The sequence below is a fragment of the Oryza brachyantha genome, chromosome 3 (genome assembly GCF_000231095.2).
Source record: "Oryza brachyantha chromosome 3, ObraRS2, whole genome shotgun sequence".
Lineage (NCBI taxonomy): Eukaryota > Viridiplantae > Streptophyta > Magnoliopsida > Poales > Poaceae > Oryza > Oryza brachyantha.
The window spans coordinates 9714473-9733146 of record NC_023165.2 but is presented as its reverse complement, the minus strand read 5'-3'; the positions used below and the strand labels follow the sequence as shown (position 1 = coordinate 9733146).

General features: G+C 39.3%; 2 protein-coding genes across 3 annotated transcripts; one reads left to right on the top strand and one right to left on the bottom strand.

Annotated features, from left to right (window-relative positions):
* Window positions 1-4870: 4870 nt before the first annotated feature.
* Window positions 4871-10645, top strand: LOC102704130 (protein REDUCED WALL ACETYLATION 1-like). Of its 2 annotated transcripts, none has more exons than XM_015835647.1 (15): window positions 4871-5036; window positions 6273-6364; window positions 6591-6728; window positions 6822-6878; window positions 6956-7028; window positions 7811-7969; window positions 8301-8450; window positions 8526-8781; window positions 8873-8988; window positions 9189-9275; window positions 9359-9447; window positions 9537-9599; window positions 9698-9754; window positions 9848-9944; window positions 10026-10645. In XM_015835647.1, the coding sequence occupies exons 1-15, from the start codon at window positions 4968-4970 to the stop codon at window positions 10182-10184; spliced, it is 1662 nt and encodes a 553-aa protein (XP_015691133.1). In that variant the 5' UTR covers window positions 4871-4967; the 3' UTR covers window positions 10185-10645. The 2 variants fall into 2 exon arrangements, with proteins under 2 accessions (XP_015691133.1, XP_006649981.1); XM_006649918.2 differs by having other exon boundaries at window positions 6594-6728; window positions 10026-10535.
* Window positions 10646-14343: 3698 nt separating this feature from the next.
* LOC102703850 (probable pre-mRNA-splicing factor ATP-dependent RNA helicase DEAH2) lies at window positions 14344-18308 on the bottom strand. Its single transcript, XM_006649917.3, has 7 exons — window positions 17876-18308; window positions 17207-17394; window positions 15976-17060; window positions 15460-15585; window positions 15140-15378; window positions 14936-15054; window positions 14344-14848 (listed from the first exon to the last, which is right to left on the bottom strand). The coding sequence occupies exons 1-7, from the start codon at window positions 18161-18163 to the stop codon at window positions 14728-14730; spliced, it is 2166 nt and encodes a 721-aa protein (XP_006649980.2). The 5' UTR covers window positions 18164-18308; the 3' UTR covers window positions 14344-14727.
* Window positions 18309-18674: the final 366 nt, after the last annotated feature.

Here is an 18674-nt window from a genome sequence, read left to right as displayed (position 1 = left end):
GACCCGTCATCGGGTTACTCCCCATCACTCGAAAAATCCATTTGCACATTTTTCTAATGCACAACAATTTTAACCTCTTAGCTTTGGTTGGTAATACATGGACATCCATGTGGGGCTTCCATCTTCACTTTCATTTTCTGAATACAAGCTTGTGCGTGCTTATAATTATTGCTCCATATTAATTTTTTCGTTACTGGGCAGGCAGTCATGGCTTCAACCTTCAGTGCCACTTCTACGGTTGGCCTCATGGCTGCTCCAACCGGGATTGTATCAGACAAGAAGCCATCTTCTCTATCTTCCCACTTGTTGCCTCCACCGCAGTCGGCGGCGCTCGTTCTCTCTGGTGGCAAAGAGGATCTCGGAGAGTTGGCCATGCTGGAGGACAGCGTGAAGTGGCTCAAGTCACCCAAGGCGTCGCTGGGGGCGATGCTGCCCAAGCCGCAGGCCAACGCGACGCTTGCCCTACTCGCCGATTGGTTCGTCGAGTCATCGGGCGGCGTCTCGCTCTCGTCCGTTGCGCACCGAAACCCCGGTCTGTCCTCCGCCACGTCGGCCTGTTGGACCTGCAGTGGATGAGCGGACTGACCTCGCAGGGGCTCGGCTCGACGCCCGCTTCGCCGACGCCACTGCACGTGTCCGCGACGCGCTTTTTTCTGACTTGGCAACCCATGAATTTTTTAATATATTTTTTTTCTGACTAGGATGCAATGTCAACAAAACCATCCTCCAATACTGCCAAGGGACCTAATTTGAACGGTTTTCATAACTTCGACGAGGGCCAACATTTCCGATATTGCGATCGAGGGACGATTTTGATACTTCGTGACAACTTAAGGGACCTAAAGTGAACTTATTCTATTGGATAAACAGTGGAGTTTAATTTCTCGTAGGCAAAATCCGGCCCTTCGAAGCATCGTTCTCTTTTCCTAATCACCTGGGCCTTTGGGCTCTGTTTGAAATGTGGGAGTCCGGTTTACTAAGTGGATTTTGATTTCTCTCTAGAAAAGAATGGATTGAAATATCTCTAACGAAAATTCAATGTCAAAATTATGTGTTTTATTTTCAATGGTGCTTTCTCTGTTGCCCTAATCATAAGACCAATCAAGGCTCTAGAGCAATATTATTGGATGCCTAAATAGTCAATCACTAGCAATAACATCAAAGATAAATCTTTGATAAATATAAATGAGTTTTGGGATCTAGAAATATTTTTTCGTACCATTTTTTATGTGAAATAAGTAAATTTCTTGATTTTATTAAATGATGCATCACTGTAAAATATTTTTTAATCATTAAAAGATATATGCACTCCTGATAATAACGAACGGGAAACGCAACCGATTGAAACATCATTAGTAATTTCACTTTGTTAAAAATTATCATATAGTTTTAAACCAAAAATAACCGCTTAATATTTAATTTAAAACTTTTTACGTAATGTAAGAAGATACAATGAAATTTATTTTTAAACTCATAAAAGATCTGGACTTTAAATTATGTGTTATTTAAGAGTTGAACATTTTTTGTTCATTTGATATAAACAAATGTCAACAAATTTTTATTTATTATAAGAAGATGAAAAATTGCATTACATGTAAAACATGTTGGTATAGAGTAGTTTTCATTAAATTTAGCTTTATAGTTTAAATTTTATGTTAATATTAGATTATGTAAAAAATTATTTAATTAAATTTTTGCTTGGAATGTGTGAGCTTGATTTGTCGTAATTTTAAAATAAGTGTATCAATTTATTGTTACCATGTTTCTGAAATTAGTGTGTAAACTTAGGTTTGTAACTTTTGGAATGATCGTTCAAACTTGAAAACTCGTAATTGAAATATGTGCCGACCTATAATTAACTAGGCAAAGCTATCGGTATTAACAGATGGTTTTCTGCTATTTTGTCAGTTTGTTTAAATGATAATCAGGTTAATAAATGCTTGTTGGAGAAATAACTTTGGATGTTTGATTTATATGATTGTATTTGAAAGAGTTTGTGCTATTTTATTTGCATTGCTAAATTGAGTATTAGCATTAGCACGAGTATAGTACCGGTCTGTATCTGTATGAATCAAAATCCCTATACCTACGAAATTAATGGAAGCTTAACTAAAAAATAATTAGATGTCTTGTTCCGTAAAAGTAAGTGACATGGAAACAAATCTACAAAATCGAATGGAAAGTTGAGGAATGGATTAGGAGAGAAAACGATCATCTAATCTTCTAACTAATTTTAACATGCTCGCTTGGGCTAATTTATATAGCTAAATCAATTCATGGGTTAATTCTGCCAGCTTTAGCTGAAACATGATGGTGTCAAAAGACAAATTAGACTAGTGTCATCCATTGAAGAATAAAATGACTACTTAGGCTCGACCAGATTTCATTGGTATTATCTTCCATTGCACCTTACACGCTGGCTCCTCCCCTTAAGTACAAGATGGGAGGTCCTCGTGCCTTTTGGTTCTTTCGGGTAACAGTATTATGTACATTCTCATGCCATGTATGGTGCAGTAGCAGTGCACATTGTCGGATGCAAATTGGGTGCTCTAGATTAATACAAACAACAGTTCAGCAAGACGCTGAAGCGCAAAATATTAGTGATAGTACTTTCAATTGCTAATCGGTTGGCACCGCATCATCGATCAACAAATAGACATCAAAGAATAAAGACCAAAGTCCTGTACAAAGCTAGCTCCACTGCATCTGTATGACAGCATCCATTCTAGTTATTGGGTTAGGACGCGTACCAACATAGCAAAACGGGGCATTTTTCCTAGGCAAACATGCCCACATGCTCCCTCCAGGTGAAAGCCGATACCACCGGGTGCTTTTATTGTACGGTCTATCCCAGATTTATTATTACTCCGTTTTTACGAATAACCGCTAAATGATGTATCTTTTATAAAATATTTTATATAAAAGTTTATCATCTCACGTTGCTAAAATAGATTTTTAACTTACAATAGTTTGTAAATATACCACTGATTTAAATTGTTGTTGCAAAGTTAGCACTATAAAATTATTAAAATGACACTAAAATTGTTATTCTAGTGATATCTTTACAACATAGAAAAAACAGTAGCAAATTTGCAAACACTCCTCAATTCTATCGTCGATGCCATTAAATAACTATAAAAAATCATATAATCTTTTATTTAAAAACAATACAGCCATACTCCGTAAAGCTGCACTCCAAGTAGACCCACGTAGCACAGGCAGATTCGTGAAGACGCCACAGAAAAAAAAAAGTGGCGATTGTTATCAGCTTATCACTTTGATTAAAAACGCATTAAGCGATCAGGCGTACGTCAGTCGCAAGTCCTGGCTTTTGACCAAGACAAGCATCATCCGCTGTTTGCTGCAGTTGACTTCAAATTGTCATCTGCACACTGCACTTCTAACCTCTCTGAAATTGTGACTAGTAGTATTATATCATTTTAGACTTAGGTATCTGAAAAGGTTACTCTAACTTGATCAAAGACAAAGGATGCACAACTTCTATAGTTCTATCTGAAAAGAATTTATTTTTAGATCCTTCTGTTTATCCCTCGATGACTTTATTTTTAATAATTATTACATTGTAGTTTGTTAAAGTTGGAGATAAATACATGGAGATTTGTAAAGGTAGAAGGAAATGAAGACAATTCTATTGTGGTTTAAAAGATTAAGGATATTATAGTCTTTGTATCGTAATTGTTACATTGTACTTCCTCCGGTTACTAATACATGACGTTTTGAACAATGAAATGAACTAACTTTTGCTTAAGATTGTTTGTCCTAACGTCAAATATTAAAGATCAGAGGGAGTAGTTTGTTAACGGTGGAGATAAATACACGGAGATTTGTAAAGATAGAAGGGAACGAAGACAATTGGATTGGGGGTTTAAAAAATTAAGGATATTATAGTCTTTGTATCTTGGTATAAGTATCTACTACCTCCTAACTTCCGTCTAGATTATAAGCATTTTCTTTCAGTCACTTAAGTAATCAAATTTTTAATTGATTAGATTCTCTTCATAACCATCTGTTTGACTCTAAAATCATTAGAGTGATTAGAATCATAGAAGTTAGTACATAAATAATTTTTTATTATGGTATAAAATTTAAATTCTAGAAATTTTTATAATCTAAAATTTAAATTTTTAACTTTAAATTTAAACTAATTTAAAGGTTTTTAATCATAATTTATTTTTTTAGCCTTAACTCTACCGATTAAAAAAATGGTTGCAGCTACTGGGCGACGAAATAGATTTTAGAATTTATTGACATCCTTAATAAGCCGTCGGCACAGAAACCTAAGAGAACGCCCGAACGTATATAAAATTTTTGTTTGAAAAAGACAATCAACCGCGCTATAGAGTACTTACTACCGACAGGATACTTCTACGAAATTGATGTGCATCGAAATCCAAGAACGGAGTACTATGTACAGATTAAGTTAGTCGTTTATATCGTAAACGTAAACACAAGTAAACGCGAAACCAGTAAAGAAAAGGACGACCACATGCTGCGTGCTGGAGTAGTGGAGTGCCAAACGCGGTAACAATCCAGTATCAGCGACCGCCAGGGGCAATGCTGTAATTTCAAAAGTGCATTTTTTCGTGCGAGTAGAGAATAATATAAATATATAACAAAAGATAAATTTATTTCTCACCTGAATCGACCTAACTACGCATCCGTTTGGTTACACCGTCACTCGCAAAATCCCATCGCGTGTGGGCCCCACATTTCTGCCGCCCCACTGTCAGTGAGAGTGGAACCTCCTGCTTGGCCCCACATGGCGGCCTCCGCTTCCTCGTCCACCACCACCTCACCCGCCGCTTTAAAACCGCGCTTCTTTTTTTTTTCTCCCCTTTCTCTTCCGCTCACCTAATTTCCGTTCTTTTCCCTCTCTTCGGCTCGGTTCCTCCTGCACGCGGCTGGATCCGAGCACAGGAAGGCTCGGAGGGTAGGAGGCGGAGAGAATGGCGGAGGAGGTTGCGTCCGCGGGTGGGATCGCCATGGCCGCGTCGACCTCCCTCACGCCGGGCCAGGTGAGCCCTAATTTCGCGCCTCGATCCGGGGAGAGGTTGGGTTGCTCTGTTGGTGGTGCGGCATTGCTGGAACTCTCCTTGCGATTTCCCTGTGGGGGGGGGGGGGGTGCGGTGCTGGGGCGGTGCGTGGGTGAGGTTGTGCTGCGGGTGGCGAGGGTGTTGGTGAGGTGGAGGGGGATTGGAGGACGCTCGCCGGGGAATGGGATGGGTCGCGGAAGTGCGGATTGGCCGCTTGGGTTTGGGGTTTAGGTGGCTGCGAGGCGCCGCTGGAGTTTGATGGCATGCGTGTGGAATCTCTGGCGGGAGCTTGCGCCATTTTCCGTTGCTTTAGGCTAAATTGGCGGGATTGTCGATGATCGGTGAGATGATTGTGGATATCACTTGGTTGTTTGCTTTACTGTTGTTGCGACAAGCATTACTGCTAGGCTTTATGATTCGGTGGTATTCGGATAGTTTAGGCTGATGTGGGATTTGAATTTGTGGCTGGTTTAGGGATGTGGATCAAGGCTGTAAGTCATCAGGCCATGGCTGTGCTTTTGTATGGTAGGCTAGTGCGCCAAATATATGGTGCTTCCATTCATCCGAGTTGCTAGAAATTGGTGGATAATGGCTCGTAGGGTTTAAGGGTTGGATATTCAACAGTGGCTGTGGTTCGTAGGTCTGAAGGTATTGGATGTAAGAGTAGTACTATCATTAAGATCTGGCAGTGTGGGCTTTTCTTGTGTATTCTAACATTATGAGTGTCCTGATTGACCTTTTAGAGTTGATTTGATCTGCTTGGTTTTATAGTGGGGATTTCTATTCCTTACTCTGGTAGTTGTTATGAAATTCAGGATGGCAAAATTCTAAAATTTAGTTAGTAATTTAATTTCAGAAATGTGCATTGTTTATATTCAAATAGCACAATTACACTGCTCGATTGCAGCTTGAATGACATAGACCCATTGTCTAGTATACTGTTTGCAGAGTGATATTCTTCACCCTGCACAGGGGCGGTACCAGGCGTGGGGCAGCTTGGGCCGGAGCCCCACGCTTGGCCAAAAGATTCTATAGAAAATTAATATGTTTCAGTTAAAATTTATCTAAAAGATTTATATTCTATTTTTGAGCCTCAGGCTTAATGAATGGTTCCTCCACTGTCCCTGCGTGAAGTCAGTAATTTTTTATTGCAAAATATTTGGATTTGTTTTGGACCCTCAATCACTGGATCTGAGGCAGCTGACAACTTTGTGGCAGGTTTCTGCTCTTCTGGGATTTCTTTGGGTTTTTGCGGCCTGGGCATATGCTGAGGTGCTCTATTATAGGAAGAATGCTGCTTCTATTAAAGCGTAAGTAATTTTGACTGTTATTAGTCTAGACTATCCATGCATTTTATTTTTCTCATATTGTCCCTGATATTTAAATATCTACTTATGTTAGAAAGAAGCATAACTAAGGACATCTTACTTGGTTGCACCCGATTTATTGTTTTCTTTCATCTTGGAAGGCCTGATGCACCATTATGTTGCTTTGAAATGAACCACTTATTGGATTCTTTTTATTTATCTTTGTTAGTAGACACTCGGACGTAAATTTAGCAGTCATGGATACTAGCTCAAACAAAGGAGAGGATCAAACGATGTTGTTGGAGGAGGGTGTCCAAGCACCAGTGCCAAAGCCAATTTATGCTTCTTTCACATCACAAATGCTCAGGTTGTTTGTGGTGTATAATTTCCTTTTTGCATGGTAAATAAATGTTGAGATATTAATATTCTATCACACTGACAAAGATGATCGATTGCCCAGACTTTTCTTGATGGACCAGGCACTTATTCTAGAGAAACGTTTGACGCTGAGAGCACTGTAAGCTATAGTTGCATGTTGCATTCATTTGTTCTTCTCTGTTGTATTAGTTGGCTGAATAGTTATCATTTTGTCAGATCTGAGTTTGGTGGTCATCTGCTTTACTTTTACATATGTGACCGCACAAATCTACTGGGAGAGTCTGGAAAGGTGCTATTACATTGATGCCCATTACAAGTCTGTTTTCGCATTGGACTGTAGTTGCAAGAATATTATACTCTCTCTGTCTCAAAATACTACTCCCTTCGTTCCATATTATCCTTCGTTTCATATTATGAGACATCCTAGTCCTGTTACATTTATCCATTGATTAATGCATATATATCTAGATTTATTAGAATCCATATGAATTTGAGCAAGGCTAGAAAGTTTTTTACTGTGAAACTTAGGGAGTACTTCTAGAATTCAAATTTGTATCATAATACTACTCCCTCTGTCCCATATAATATGGGATTTTGACTTTCTTTTGGTAATATTTGACCGCTCATCTTATTCAAAAAAAAATTGAAAATATTATTTATTTTGTTTATTATTAAAAGTAGTTTAAGTATTACTTATAAATTTTATATTTGCACTAAATTTTTGAATAAGACGAATGGTTAAAAATTACAAGTGAATAGTCAAAATCCCATATAATATGGGACGGAGGGAGTACTACTTCTCCACCTACTTTCCTATTTCAACCAATCACAACCTTTCCTCAATTAATTTCTTCACCTACTTTCTCACTCAATCAATCACAATCATTTCTCACCTCAACCTTAATTTCTTTAAAAAATTGCAAAGTACTATTTTGAGACAGAGGGAGTACCTAGTTTAAATATCTTTTACATTCTAAACCTACAGGTATTTCACAAAAAGTGTACAATAATGTGCTATTTTTTGAACGGGACATTTTTTTCCTGACCTTTTCTATTATCCTGTATCTGCAGGATTACAACAGAGATATGTTCCTTTTCCTTTACTTTCTTCTTATTATCGTAGCGGCTATGACTTCTTTCAAGGTCCACCAAGACAAGTCAACATTCACAGGAAAGTCTATATTGTATCTGAATAGGCATCAAACTGAGGAATGGAAGGGATGGATGCAGGTTATTTTTTTGAAGGAGAAAAAATACTCCGTCTTCCTTTTGATATGTTCTTGTGATATCTTATACTAGTTGGCTGTTGTTTGTGCATAATACTAATTTATCAAAAGTCAGAAATATGCAAAGAGGATGAAAAGGTGTTCATTATTAAGTACATTCTGTGATCTATCATATTGTTCTACATGTGTACTTATCTAGCCTTGATTGATGACCCTCTCTTGTAATAAGTTAATTTGTCAATGCTTAAAAGCATCCATGTGCAGTTAGTAAAGTTCTTATCTATGTTCAAGAGCATGCATATCACCAGTTTTTTGCGTTGCTTTCCCTTGTTCAGGTGCTGTTTTTGATGTACCACTACTTCAATGCTAAAGAGATATACAATGCAATTCGCGTATTCATCGCTGCATATGTCTGGATGACTGGATTTGGTAACTTTTCCTATTATTATGTGCGGAAAGATTTCAGCCTTGCACGATTTGCTCAGGTGAATTCTTAGTCCATTCCCCTCCACTATTGCTTCATATATAGGACTTTCCTTACATGTTTTCACTTTTGACAGATGATGTGGCGCCTCAATTTTTTCGTGGCTTTCTGTTGCATTGTGCTTAACAATGACTACACCCTCTATTATATTTGCCCTATGCACACCCTTTTTACTCTTATGGTTTATGGTGCTCTTGGAATACTAAATAAATATAATGAGATTGGGTCGGTGATGGCTATAAAGTTTGTTGCCTGCTTCTTGGTGGTTATCCTGATATGGGAAATCCCAGGTGTCTTTGAGATTGTTTGGAGTCCATTCACGTTTCTTCTTGGTAAGTATTTCTCTATAAACTTTTTGTGAGTTTGATAGTTTATATATTTGCTTCCAATAAGGATGGTCAATGTAATTTACTTTGTGTGCAGGTTATACTGATCCATCTAAACCTGATCTCCCTCGTTTGCATGAGTGGTATTTTCGATCTGGACTGGATCGCTACATATGGATTGTGGGGATGATTTATGCTTATTACCATCCAACTGTATGTGTGCTGCCACTTGTGCTATTTCTTTAGTTTTATCAAATTTCATGCATCACATAAAATGTTTTGTGTGTGTCTAGGCATGCATGTGTGGGTGTGGGATAGAAATGTACTATGTAAATTTCTGGTTCTTTAGGTTTAGAGGGTGTTAGGTTATTGGTACACCAATAAATCCTTTTGTGTGTGTGTGTGTGTTGCAGGTTGAGAAGTGGATGGAAAAGCTAGAAGAAGCTGAAACAAAAACCAAACTCTATATTAAGGCCTTGATAGTTACAATTTCTTTAACGGTAGTTATCAAATAACTGAATAAGCAATTTATTATTGCATATCCATCTTCTGATTAGATCAACTTGCTTTACTGTGACCACAGGGTGGTTATTTGTGGTATGAATACATCTACAAGCTGGACAAGATTACTTACAATAAATTCCATCCCTATACATCCTGGATCCCCATAACGTATGTATTTTTTCCATTTCAATTATGATGTTTATATTCCTTGGCCTACAGCAATGACTGATATTTCTCATGTTTGTTGTATCCAAAAGTGTCTACATCTGCTTACGCAACTTCACTCAAGAATTCCGGTGCTGCTCGCTCACATTATTTGCGTAAGTTTTGTGTTTGGGAAGCATGTTCCAACTTTTTTATTGGACTTTATCTTACTGTAATGTGAATACGAAACTGATGTATTCTTCATCTGTGCTAGCTGGCTCGGAAAGATTACATTAGAAACATACATATCACAGTTCCATATCTGGCTCAGGTAACCATCTGCTCTCTGCAATATTATGTGGTTTGTGCCAATGTAAATTTTCCTTTGCCTGTCAATGACTGAAAACTGTCTCTACTTATGCAGATCGAGAGTGCCCAACGGGCAGCCCAAATGGCTATTGACAATAATCCCAAATTATCCTATGCTCAATTTCATGCTCACAACTGCCATATATGTTGCGGTAAGTAGATCTTTCCTGAGACTTTGAAGAGTTTAACCGTACAGCGTACAAGCAACATGCTTATGTGGCATATTCCTACAGGTCTCTCATAGGCTATTTGAGTTGACTAACACTCTGAAGATGGCATTTGTGCCTAGTCGTGACAACAAACGCCTCTCGTACAATTTTGTGGCCGGAATTGCAATTTCAGTCGCACTATACTCTGCGTCATTTCTTATAGTTGGCATGGCAGGATATTAGCGATTCTTATCGTTGGCGTTATACACCAGAAAGGCTAATTTGATGATCGCCACGGCCCAGATATTTCCATGACTTCCATTTGTTTCACCCTGAGTTTATCTTTTTATTGCGTTACATGGTGAAAAGGGAGTCGGGATGCGGAACAAAAAAAAAATCATCTTAGGTGTAACATATAGCATTGAACCCCCAAACGGGAATACGATGAAGTAGATATATGCATGTATAGCCGTTGAAATTTGATATGCATATGTAAGCGAGCACGTTAGCTATAGAAATCAGATTTCGTAAATTGCTGGAACATTGAGATTGAGATTCGAAATGGGATAGTGGAATCATGTTGTAAGAATTTAATTCTTTTGACCCTTCTCGAGATCGCATTTATTCGTAGCTTGGTGGAACTGGGTAAAATATTTTGTTCACCTATTTTGCTCAGATTGTTATTTTGAATTGGTTCATCTGCACATGAAGAGTGAATACTGAATAGATGGATGACCAAACATTTCGTCTCGTACCTTTGTATGGGACATTCAAGACAAAAGGGGACCCGAAAACTTCTACGTCTTTCTGTATATGCGTATGTTTATAATCTATGTAAGATCAAGGAGTGATCTATGTGTTTTTTTGGTGGTTTACGAGTTAAGTGTTTTTTTATATTTGACCGGACGGTCAGACCGCAGGAATATAGACGGTCAGATCTTTCAGATAACTGTGGTCAGCCCTGAAAGTTTCAGCTTTCGGTTTTCTTTTCGGTTTCGGATTTGTTCTTCGTGAATTCGACTTTTAGTTAGTTTCTATACATACGGGTACTGTTGTTTTTCTAATCATGAGTCAAGTTGGAGATAGCTTAGTCTCGGAATATGGTTTCTTTCTTTGATTCATGTGTAGGTGACTTGATGTCTTGGGAGAGTATTTGATGGTGATGGATCGGGAGTCAACTTGGAGATAGTGACGTCCGGTGGTCGTGATATTATGCGGGATATTTAGGCTAGAGTTCAATGCACGTAGCTGCTGAAGATTCCATATGACATACGATGGAGATATTGTGTGCGTATGGGATATGGAAGTTGAATTCGGATAGAGTCCGGATTTGAGAAGATTTGTTGCATTAGAGATAGAGATATGGTTAGTTACGGATAAGGATTGGTTTCCCACGAGATTGAGAGTCCTAATTCACGCTAGATATGTGGGCTTTGCATGTCCACGTCGAGGTTATAAATAGGTACCGAAGGGTATGCCACCGGTGAGCTTTTTGTGCCGTTTAAGAGAAAAAGTTATTGCTTCGACTCTATCTCGATATTAGATTAAAAGTTTTGGTTAGGAGTGCTTTCTATGTACTTTGTAAACACTGGTTGATCATTAAAAGTTGAGAGATTCAATCTACATCTTGAAGTTTTGTCGATCGGCTTTTTTTCAGGATCCCGACGGTCTAATCGCAGGTAGGTTGGTGGTCTGACCGGCCACTCAACGTCAGTCTGGCCGAGGTTATGCGAGCGGTCTGCCCGCCACATAACGGTGGTCTGACCGGTGGTACATTCGCAGTGCGATCGGAGGTTTCGGTAAGGCTTTTGTGAAGGTAATCTTTTATTTCCGCGAAAAGATTTGGTTTTTTGATCTACCTACCATTCACCCTCTCTGGTAGTTGCTTTACTCTGTTGCGATCCTACGAGCTAAAATTTAAAATGTTTATCTTAAATTTAAAGTTATTTTAAATTTTTAAACCTTAAATTTAGAGTTAATAATGAGGTTTTTATTATAGTTGTTTTTCATCCTTGGCTTTTTGATCGCTATAAGAATATATAAATAAAAGTTTTATTCATAAATTCTTTTTTATTTGCAAATATGACGTTTGTCTCACTGAAAAAGTCAAACAATCATATGTTCGATATATTTACAAATAAAAAAATTATAAATAAAATTTTGGGAAATGCTATGGGACGGGGGTACGTTCCGACGGACACCACCCGACCCCACGCCCCTGCGGCTCCCGCATCCCTGTGCCACCGCCCCTCCCCTCTTCCTCCCGACCTCCCTGTCGGTGACAACCCCGATGACTGAGATGGTGGGTGGTGGCGGCTCGATGGCGAGCGACTGGGTGGTCGGATCCGGCCGTTGGCTGCAGAGACGGCGACGGGCGAACGACGGCGGCGCAGCGGGAACAGCGGGGCGACAAGCAGTCGGATCTAGAGCGGTCGGACGAGCACGATGATGGCGACGGCGGCACGTGCTCGGCGACGGCGGCGTGGTGAGCTTGGCGATGGCGACGACAACAGTGGCGACAACGACGAGGATTCGCTACCGATGATATGATGATGTCCATGATACCACTAGTACCAGATATGATATTGTTTAAGTATCATACATGGTATATGTGAGGTAACATGTTACTTGAAAGGTATCATGTCTGATACATTTGAGGTATCATGTTACCTGTAAAGTACCATGTTACTTAGACAAGGTAACATGTCCCGTTGTCTCAATAGTATACCGTACCATAGCAACCCCTTAAAATTCTTGTATATGTTTTCTTAGCGAGCTAAAAACTAAGGCTAAAAAATAAATTACAATAAAAAAACACAAAATTAGCTTTAAATTTTTGGTCAGTAAAAGCAAAAGGGTGAATATCTAAATTGATCCTCCAAGTTTCACTTGAGGCTCAGTTTGATCCTTGATGTTTCAATCTATTCATTTTACTCCTTCAAGTTCTAATTTTGGTTCAAATTTATCTTTGGACACACTTAGATACCCCATGGTTCAAACGAATCAACATCTTTTGTGATAAATGACTCTTATACCCCTCATTCACATATGTAAGAAAAAAGAAAGAAAATTAATATGCCTCAATATTTACGCAGTAAAATTGTATCTTTACGAGACCCCATATATGCTCAACATACTACATACATATAATAATTATATAATATCTATTTCTTTGTTAAGATTTATGTATAATGAATATTTGTACAGTAATGCATAACAATTTATGTAGAAATAAAAAATAATTATTTACTTCCTAAGGTATGTAGTAAAACTGAAATCTTCATGGGAACTTGCTGAGATAATGGGAAGTATATATACAATGCTACTTATTTATCTTGTGTTCCTCTTTTCTAGTGTATGTAAATGCAAGCTAAGGACGAAAAAGACATTTTCTAATACAACTATTAAGTGTGATTAGTCATGTATAGCATGTGAAATCAAGGGTGATTTTAAGCCAAAAGAAATACGTAGAGGACTTGTATGGACAAAATAGAACCTCAAGGACCAAATTGAGTCTATGGTGAAACTTGAGGGACTAGATTGGGTATTCACCAAAGCAAAAGACAAGGTTCTTCCCTATCTTGCATCCATGTTAGCAGAAGATTTCTCTTTTTATTCTCTCTCTGGGATTATAATTGATGAGAAAATGGGTATAACTGTCGCAACGAGCTAAATTTTCTAAAAGGGATGTGACTAGTGATAAGTCTAACTTTTTTACTGATTATTTTACCAACGAAATTTAAGGATTGATCTAAAATAGATGGGTTAATTATGATTATGGTTGGGAAAGGACCCAATAGCTTTGACCATTACCATGCACGCAAGGGAAAGGACGAGGATGGATAGCCTGAAAAGAAATACTTCATGTATCAAAGTAACAAAAATACATCATGTATCAAGTAATAACCCAATCATTTCGCTTTTGATTATAAACCAAAGTTTTAATTTTTAACCTTAAATTTATAGTAGATTTTTAGATCGCTAAGAACATATAGTTATTCATAAATTATTTTTCATTTACAAATATATCATTCCGCATTTTACCTAAAAGATACAATCATCTGTTTGGCTGGTAGCATATGTCATGCTTCTGATCAACAATATTTATCGATTAGAAAAAAGTTTGGTTAAACTTGTAAAATTCTACCAAGCAATAATTTATTAAAAAGTTCTCAGAAAATACTACTCTATTTTAAAAATTTAACAAAATAATATCTTAAATGGCAGATAATTTTGACCGAAGTCAAACAAATGTCAATGCTACCATAGGAGAGAGATACCCCAAACGCGAAGATGTTACTATGGGAGACAACAAAGTAATTTGTGAATAATAAGCCAACAAAGTACATAAATTTGGTCATATTCATTGAACCATGGATGAATTATGAATTTAGATAAGACCAAAATATTTCATAATATAGGGGAATGGATACTAATCTTAATTCACAGCCAGAATGCTTGTATATTTTAGAGCAGAGGTGGTATAAAATTAATTTTAAAATCGGTGGGTGTAAAATAAGAAAAGATGTTTTGCGAACTGTGTCGGAAGTAAATAGTCAGGCTAAGCTAGCAATGGTAAACATTTCACTTTAAAGACAAAATGAAACCCAAAACCCAGCAAATATGCCAACAGAAAACAAGTGCTAAATCCACAGAATATGGAGATCGGTACAGAATATCCTGCGTCACAGGCTACACGTTCTAAAATGAAGAAAAATATCTTGATCCCAAGGCCATTGCTTCTAGGTTGCAGCTTGCAAGGCGCAAGAGGGAAACAACATCAACTTCAGTTTCTGTTAGCAGCTCTTTCCCTCTCCCGCTTGTTGTACAGCCTCTCAAGGACGCGCTTTGCCTCGCATGAGGGGAAATTGCTAAGGTCGTAATAGTGTGGAGCTATATCAATCAGCCTGAAAAAGAAAGACAAAATATGTCAGGAATTCTTTCCAATCTTCAATGTTCAGCAAAGCACTAGCTATATGCCAAAAATGACTAACCATTCTCCACGGATATCAGTGACAGTGCGGATGAAATTCCTGGTCGTCAGGACATATTCGTTGTAGATTACCCACTCTGGCTTATGGTCCAGACAGTTGGAAGGGTGAAGATGGACAACCTGAGTATAAAATAAAAGAGTAAGAAGGTTGCAATTTCATAATCCCGTGAAAAAAGTGACTGGACATCAGAAATCTAATACCAACCTGGTTATCTTTGACGGTCAGGTAATGTCCTGTTCGCTCCAGGTGAGCAACCTGCATGAAGTACCCTGAAAGCATGGCTTTCCTTATATTGACGTAGTATTCCCGACTATTAAAGTCTGTGCTGCACATCTTGAGGTTAAATCTGGTCATGATGCGAACAAGCTGTTGCCTAACATTATCAGCAGACTTTAGAGCTCTGGAATTGATGTAGTTATCATAACACCACTGGATATCTTCATCTGCATTATCAGAAAGACAACTGTTAGACAATGACAATGTTACCATAGTGCAGACTGAACGAAAATGGCCATGGAACTTACTGTTCTGCTTGTATGCATGGTACACGTTTAGAAGTGTCAGGTGGTCCCCATCAATGTGGCCAAATCGAGCTTTCGATTCATCAGCAGCCTTCTGTGAATCCCTAGGCCGGAGAAAGCAATTGGGTACTAGAGAAAGAATATGGCAATAACAGACAAAGTCCATGGTGGTCAGAGCAGATGCAAAGAGGCAAGACGATATCATTTTCTTTGAAAGAATAACTCAACAAACAGCAACTGTCTGCATCAGCCTAAACTGTATGATCATTTTGATCAATACCTCAAGAAGCTAGGTGCATGACAGTTGCTGATTACAGGCTTACAGCTCAGAAAGAATTAAACAAATCATATTGGAAGAGCAAATGGACTAGCATGGATGCAAACTCTTATGCTAGAAAATCGTAAGGTTGTCTACAATGTGCAATTGATGCAAGCATAACAGAGCAGGTGTAATATATTATGCACTACGATAATTTAGCTGGCAAACAATACTGTGACAAGAAGTTTTGTTTGACATACCTGACAGCATGGCAGATATTGAAAGGATCTCGTTTGAACAGTTGTACTTTGGACTGATGACAAGCATCTTTGACATCTGAGGATCTAGAGGAAATTCACTCATTATTTCACCTAAAGGAGTGAGGTTTCCTTCATCATCGAGTGCCCCCAAATAGTTAAGAACTTCTAAGGCCCTCATTAAAGTTTCTGGTGCGGGAGGATCCATAAAGTCAAAATGCACTAAATCATCAATCCCAAGCTTCTTCAAGGTAAGAACCGTATTTGCCAGATTTGACCTAAGAATTTCTGGGTACGTCTGTGGCTGTAAATCATCATTAAAACTCTTCTCTGTGTATAACCTGAAACACTTTCCAGGTTGCGTTCTTCCAGCACGACCAGCTCTCTGATGTGCGCTAGCCTTTGAAATTGGCGAAACCAGAAGGGACTCCACCCTTATCCTTGGATTGTAAACCTTTTGTTTGGAAAACCCTGGGTCTATCACATACACTATACCATCGATGGTTAAGGATGTCTCAGCAATGTTTGTGGACACAACAATTTTCCTTCCAGGGGGGCCTCCCTCTTTCAATGGGGCTGGAGCAGGTTCAAAAATCTTCTGCTGCAATGCTGGAGGAAGCGTAGAATACAAAGGCACAACTTTAACTGGGCCAACCTGATCCCCCATGTTATTAACTTCCTTATTTATTTTCCGGCAGGCATCCTCAATCTCCTCCTCTCCAGTAAGGAAAACAAGGATATCTCCAGCAGGCTCACACATATGTATCTGCACAACTGTCCTGATAGAAGCTTCTAGGTAGTCTCTTTCTGGTTCTTGCGTGTAAAAGATCTCAACTGGATGAAGTCTTCCAGGAACCTTCATCAATGGTGCACCACTGAAATAAGTCTGAAATTTCTCGGCCTCAAGGGTAGCACTCATAACAACAAGCTTCAAATCAGGTCTATTCTTTAGAACCTCCTTCAGAAGCCCAAATAGAACATCTGTTGCTAATGTTCGCTCATGGGCCTCATCAAGAACAATCACCTTGTACCTCTCTAAAAGTGGGTCTGCCATAGCTTCTCTCAGAAGCATACCATCTGTCAAATATCTGATAGGAAGCAATAGTGTTCAACACAACAGGATTAGATTTGAATACCTAAAAAAGAAAGAAACATACGCACCATATCAATCTGCCAAAGGCTGTGCAACTAATCATGTTCTTCCATTAAACATAAACAAACTAAAAAGGCTTACTTGAGAACTGTTTTGTGACTACTGCAATCCTCAAAACGGATGCTGTAACCAACTTCCTCCCCGATAGTAACATCCATCTCCTCCGCAACACGCCGGGAGACTGACATAGCTGCCACCCTCCGCGGCTGGGTGCAAGCGACCATTGAGCGGTTGCTCAAGCCTTCAGCATCGAGCACAAATTGGGGGATCTAATCAACAAAACATGAATCAATCCACAGAACAAATAATCCATAAGGCGCCCATATAGCAATGGCAAAACCCTTGCTGCAGCAATAGATTGGAAACGTGAGCCACCAATTTACTATAGCACCATGGCGCTAGCATCTAGAAAAAACCAGTAATGATACACCCAAACATCATTATACAAACAATACCTAATCAATCTACCAAAGCATCATGTCTCCAGCATCTAGATAAAAACACCTACTGATACAACACAACATCATCGCATATCTATACTCAAACAGAACCTACCCAATCTACCATAGCACGAGACCAAATCCCTCTAATGATACAACAGAAATAACGACTATTTCCTAACCTAAAAAAATTACAGCATGAGAACAAATCCCTCTAATGATACAACAGAGAAAGTAAAGACTAATTCCTAGTCTAAAAAAATTTACAGTTCAACATGGAGATGCACAGGCACAGGTGCAGATTCGATACCTGAGTGGTCTTGCCGCTTCCAGTTTCTCCGACGAGGATGAGGGTCTGGTTGTCCCGGAGGACGGTGAGGAACTCGTCCTTCTGCTGCCACACGGGGAGCGTACGGCGCTTCTCGAGGATCTCGAGGTACCGCGCCGAGTAAGGCCTCCCCGTCCACCGATTGATGGACGGGTTGGCCCCGGCGGCGGCGGCGCCGTTGGTGGTGGCGGCGCGGCCGAGCTTGGCGGAGACGGAGGTCTCGTCAACCACGTCGAAGAGGCTCACCTTGCGCTTCCGCTCCGTCCCCATGGCGGCCGCCGCAGTCGGCGAGCAGGGTCCGGGGGTCGGTTCGCGCGGGTTCGGCGGAGGCGTGCGACGGTGCGAGTGGTGGAGGCGACGAAACCCTAGCTCGGAGGGTCGCGACTCGCGAGATTTATATTTGGGAATTGCGCGGTGCTTCAGGTCGGTGGTTCTGCAGCGAAACCGAGCGACTTTATATCAGGTCGGGTGCGAACGCCGAACGGGTTTCTTTTCCGTTAAACGATTCGGAATTGGATTTGGAATTGGAATTGGAACTGGAATTTGAATTTGAATTTGGAAGGCGTTTTATTTTTTTCTTGTACTCTGTCTCCTTTTTCAGTTTTGAACACGAACTGCTGTTGCGCTTCTTTTCCAGTTTTCGACACAAACTGTATCTCTGGCTCTAGCTATTGCTCCTCCTACACCGCGAGGTATTTGAAAAGGCTTTTCATACCGAAACTGTTTTTTATAATTAAATAAATTTATTTTTAATACTTTAATAGTTACTACTTAATTAATT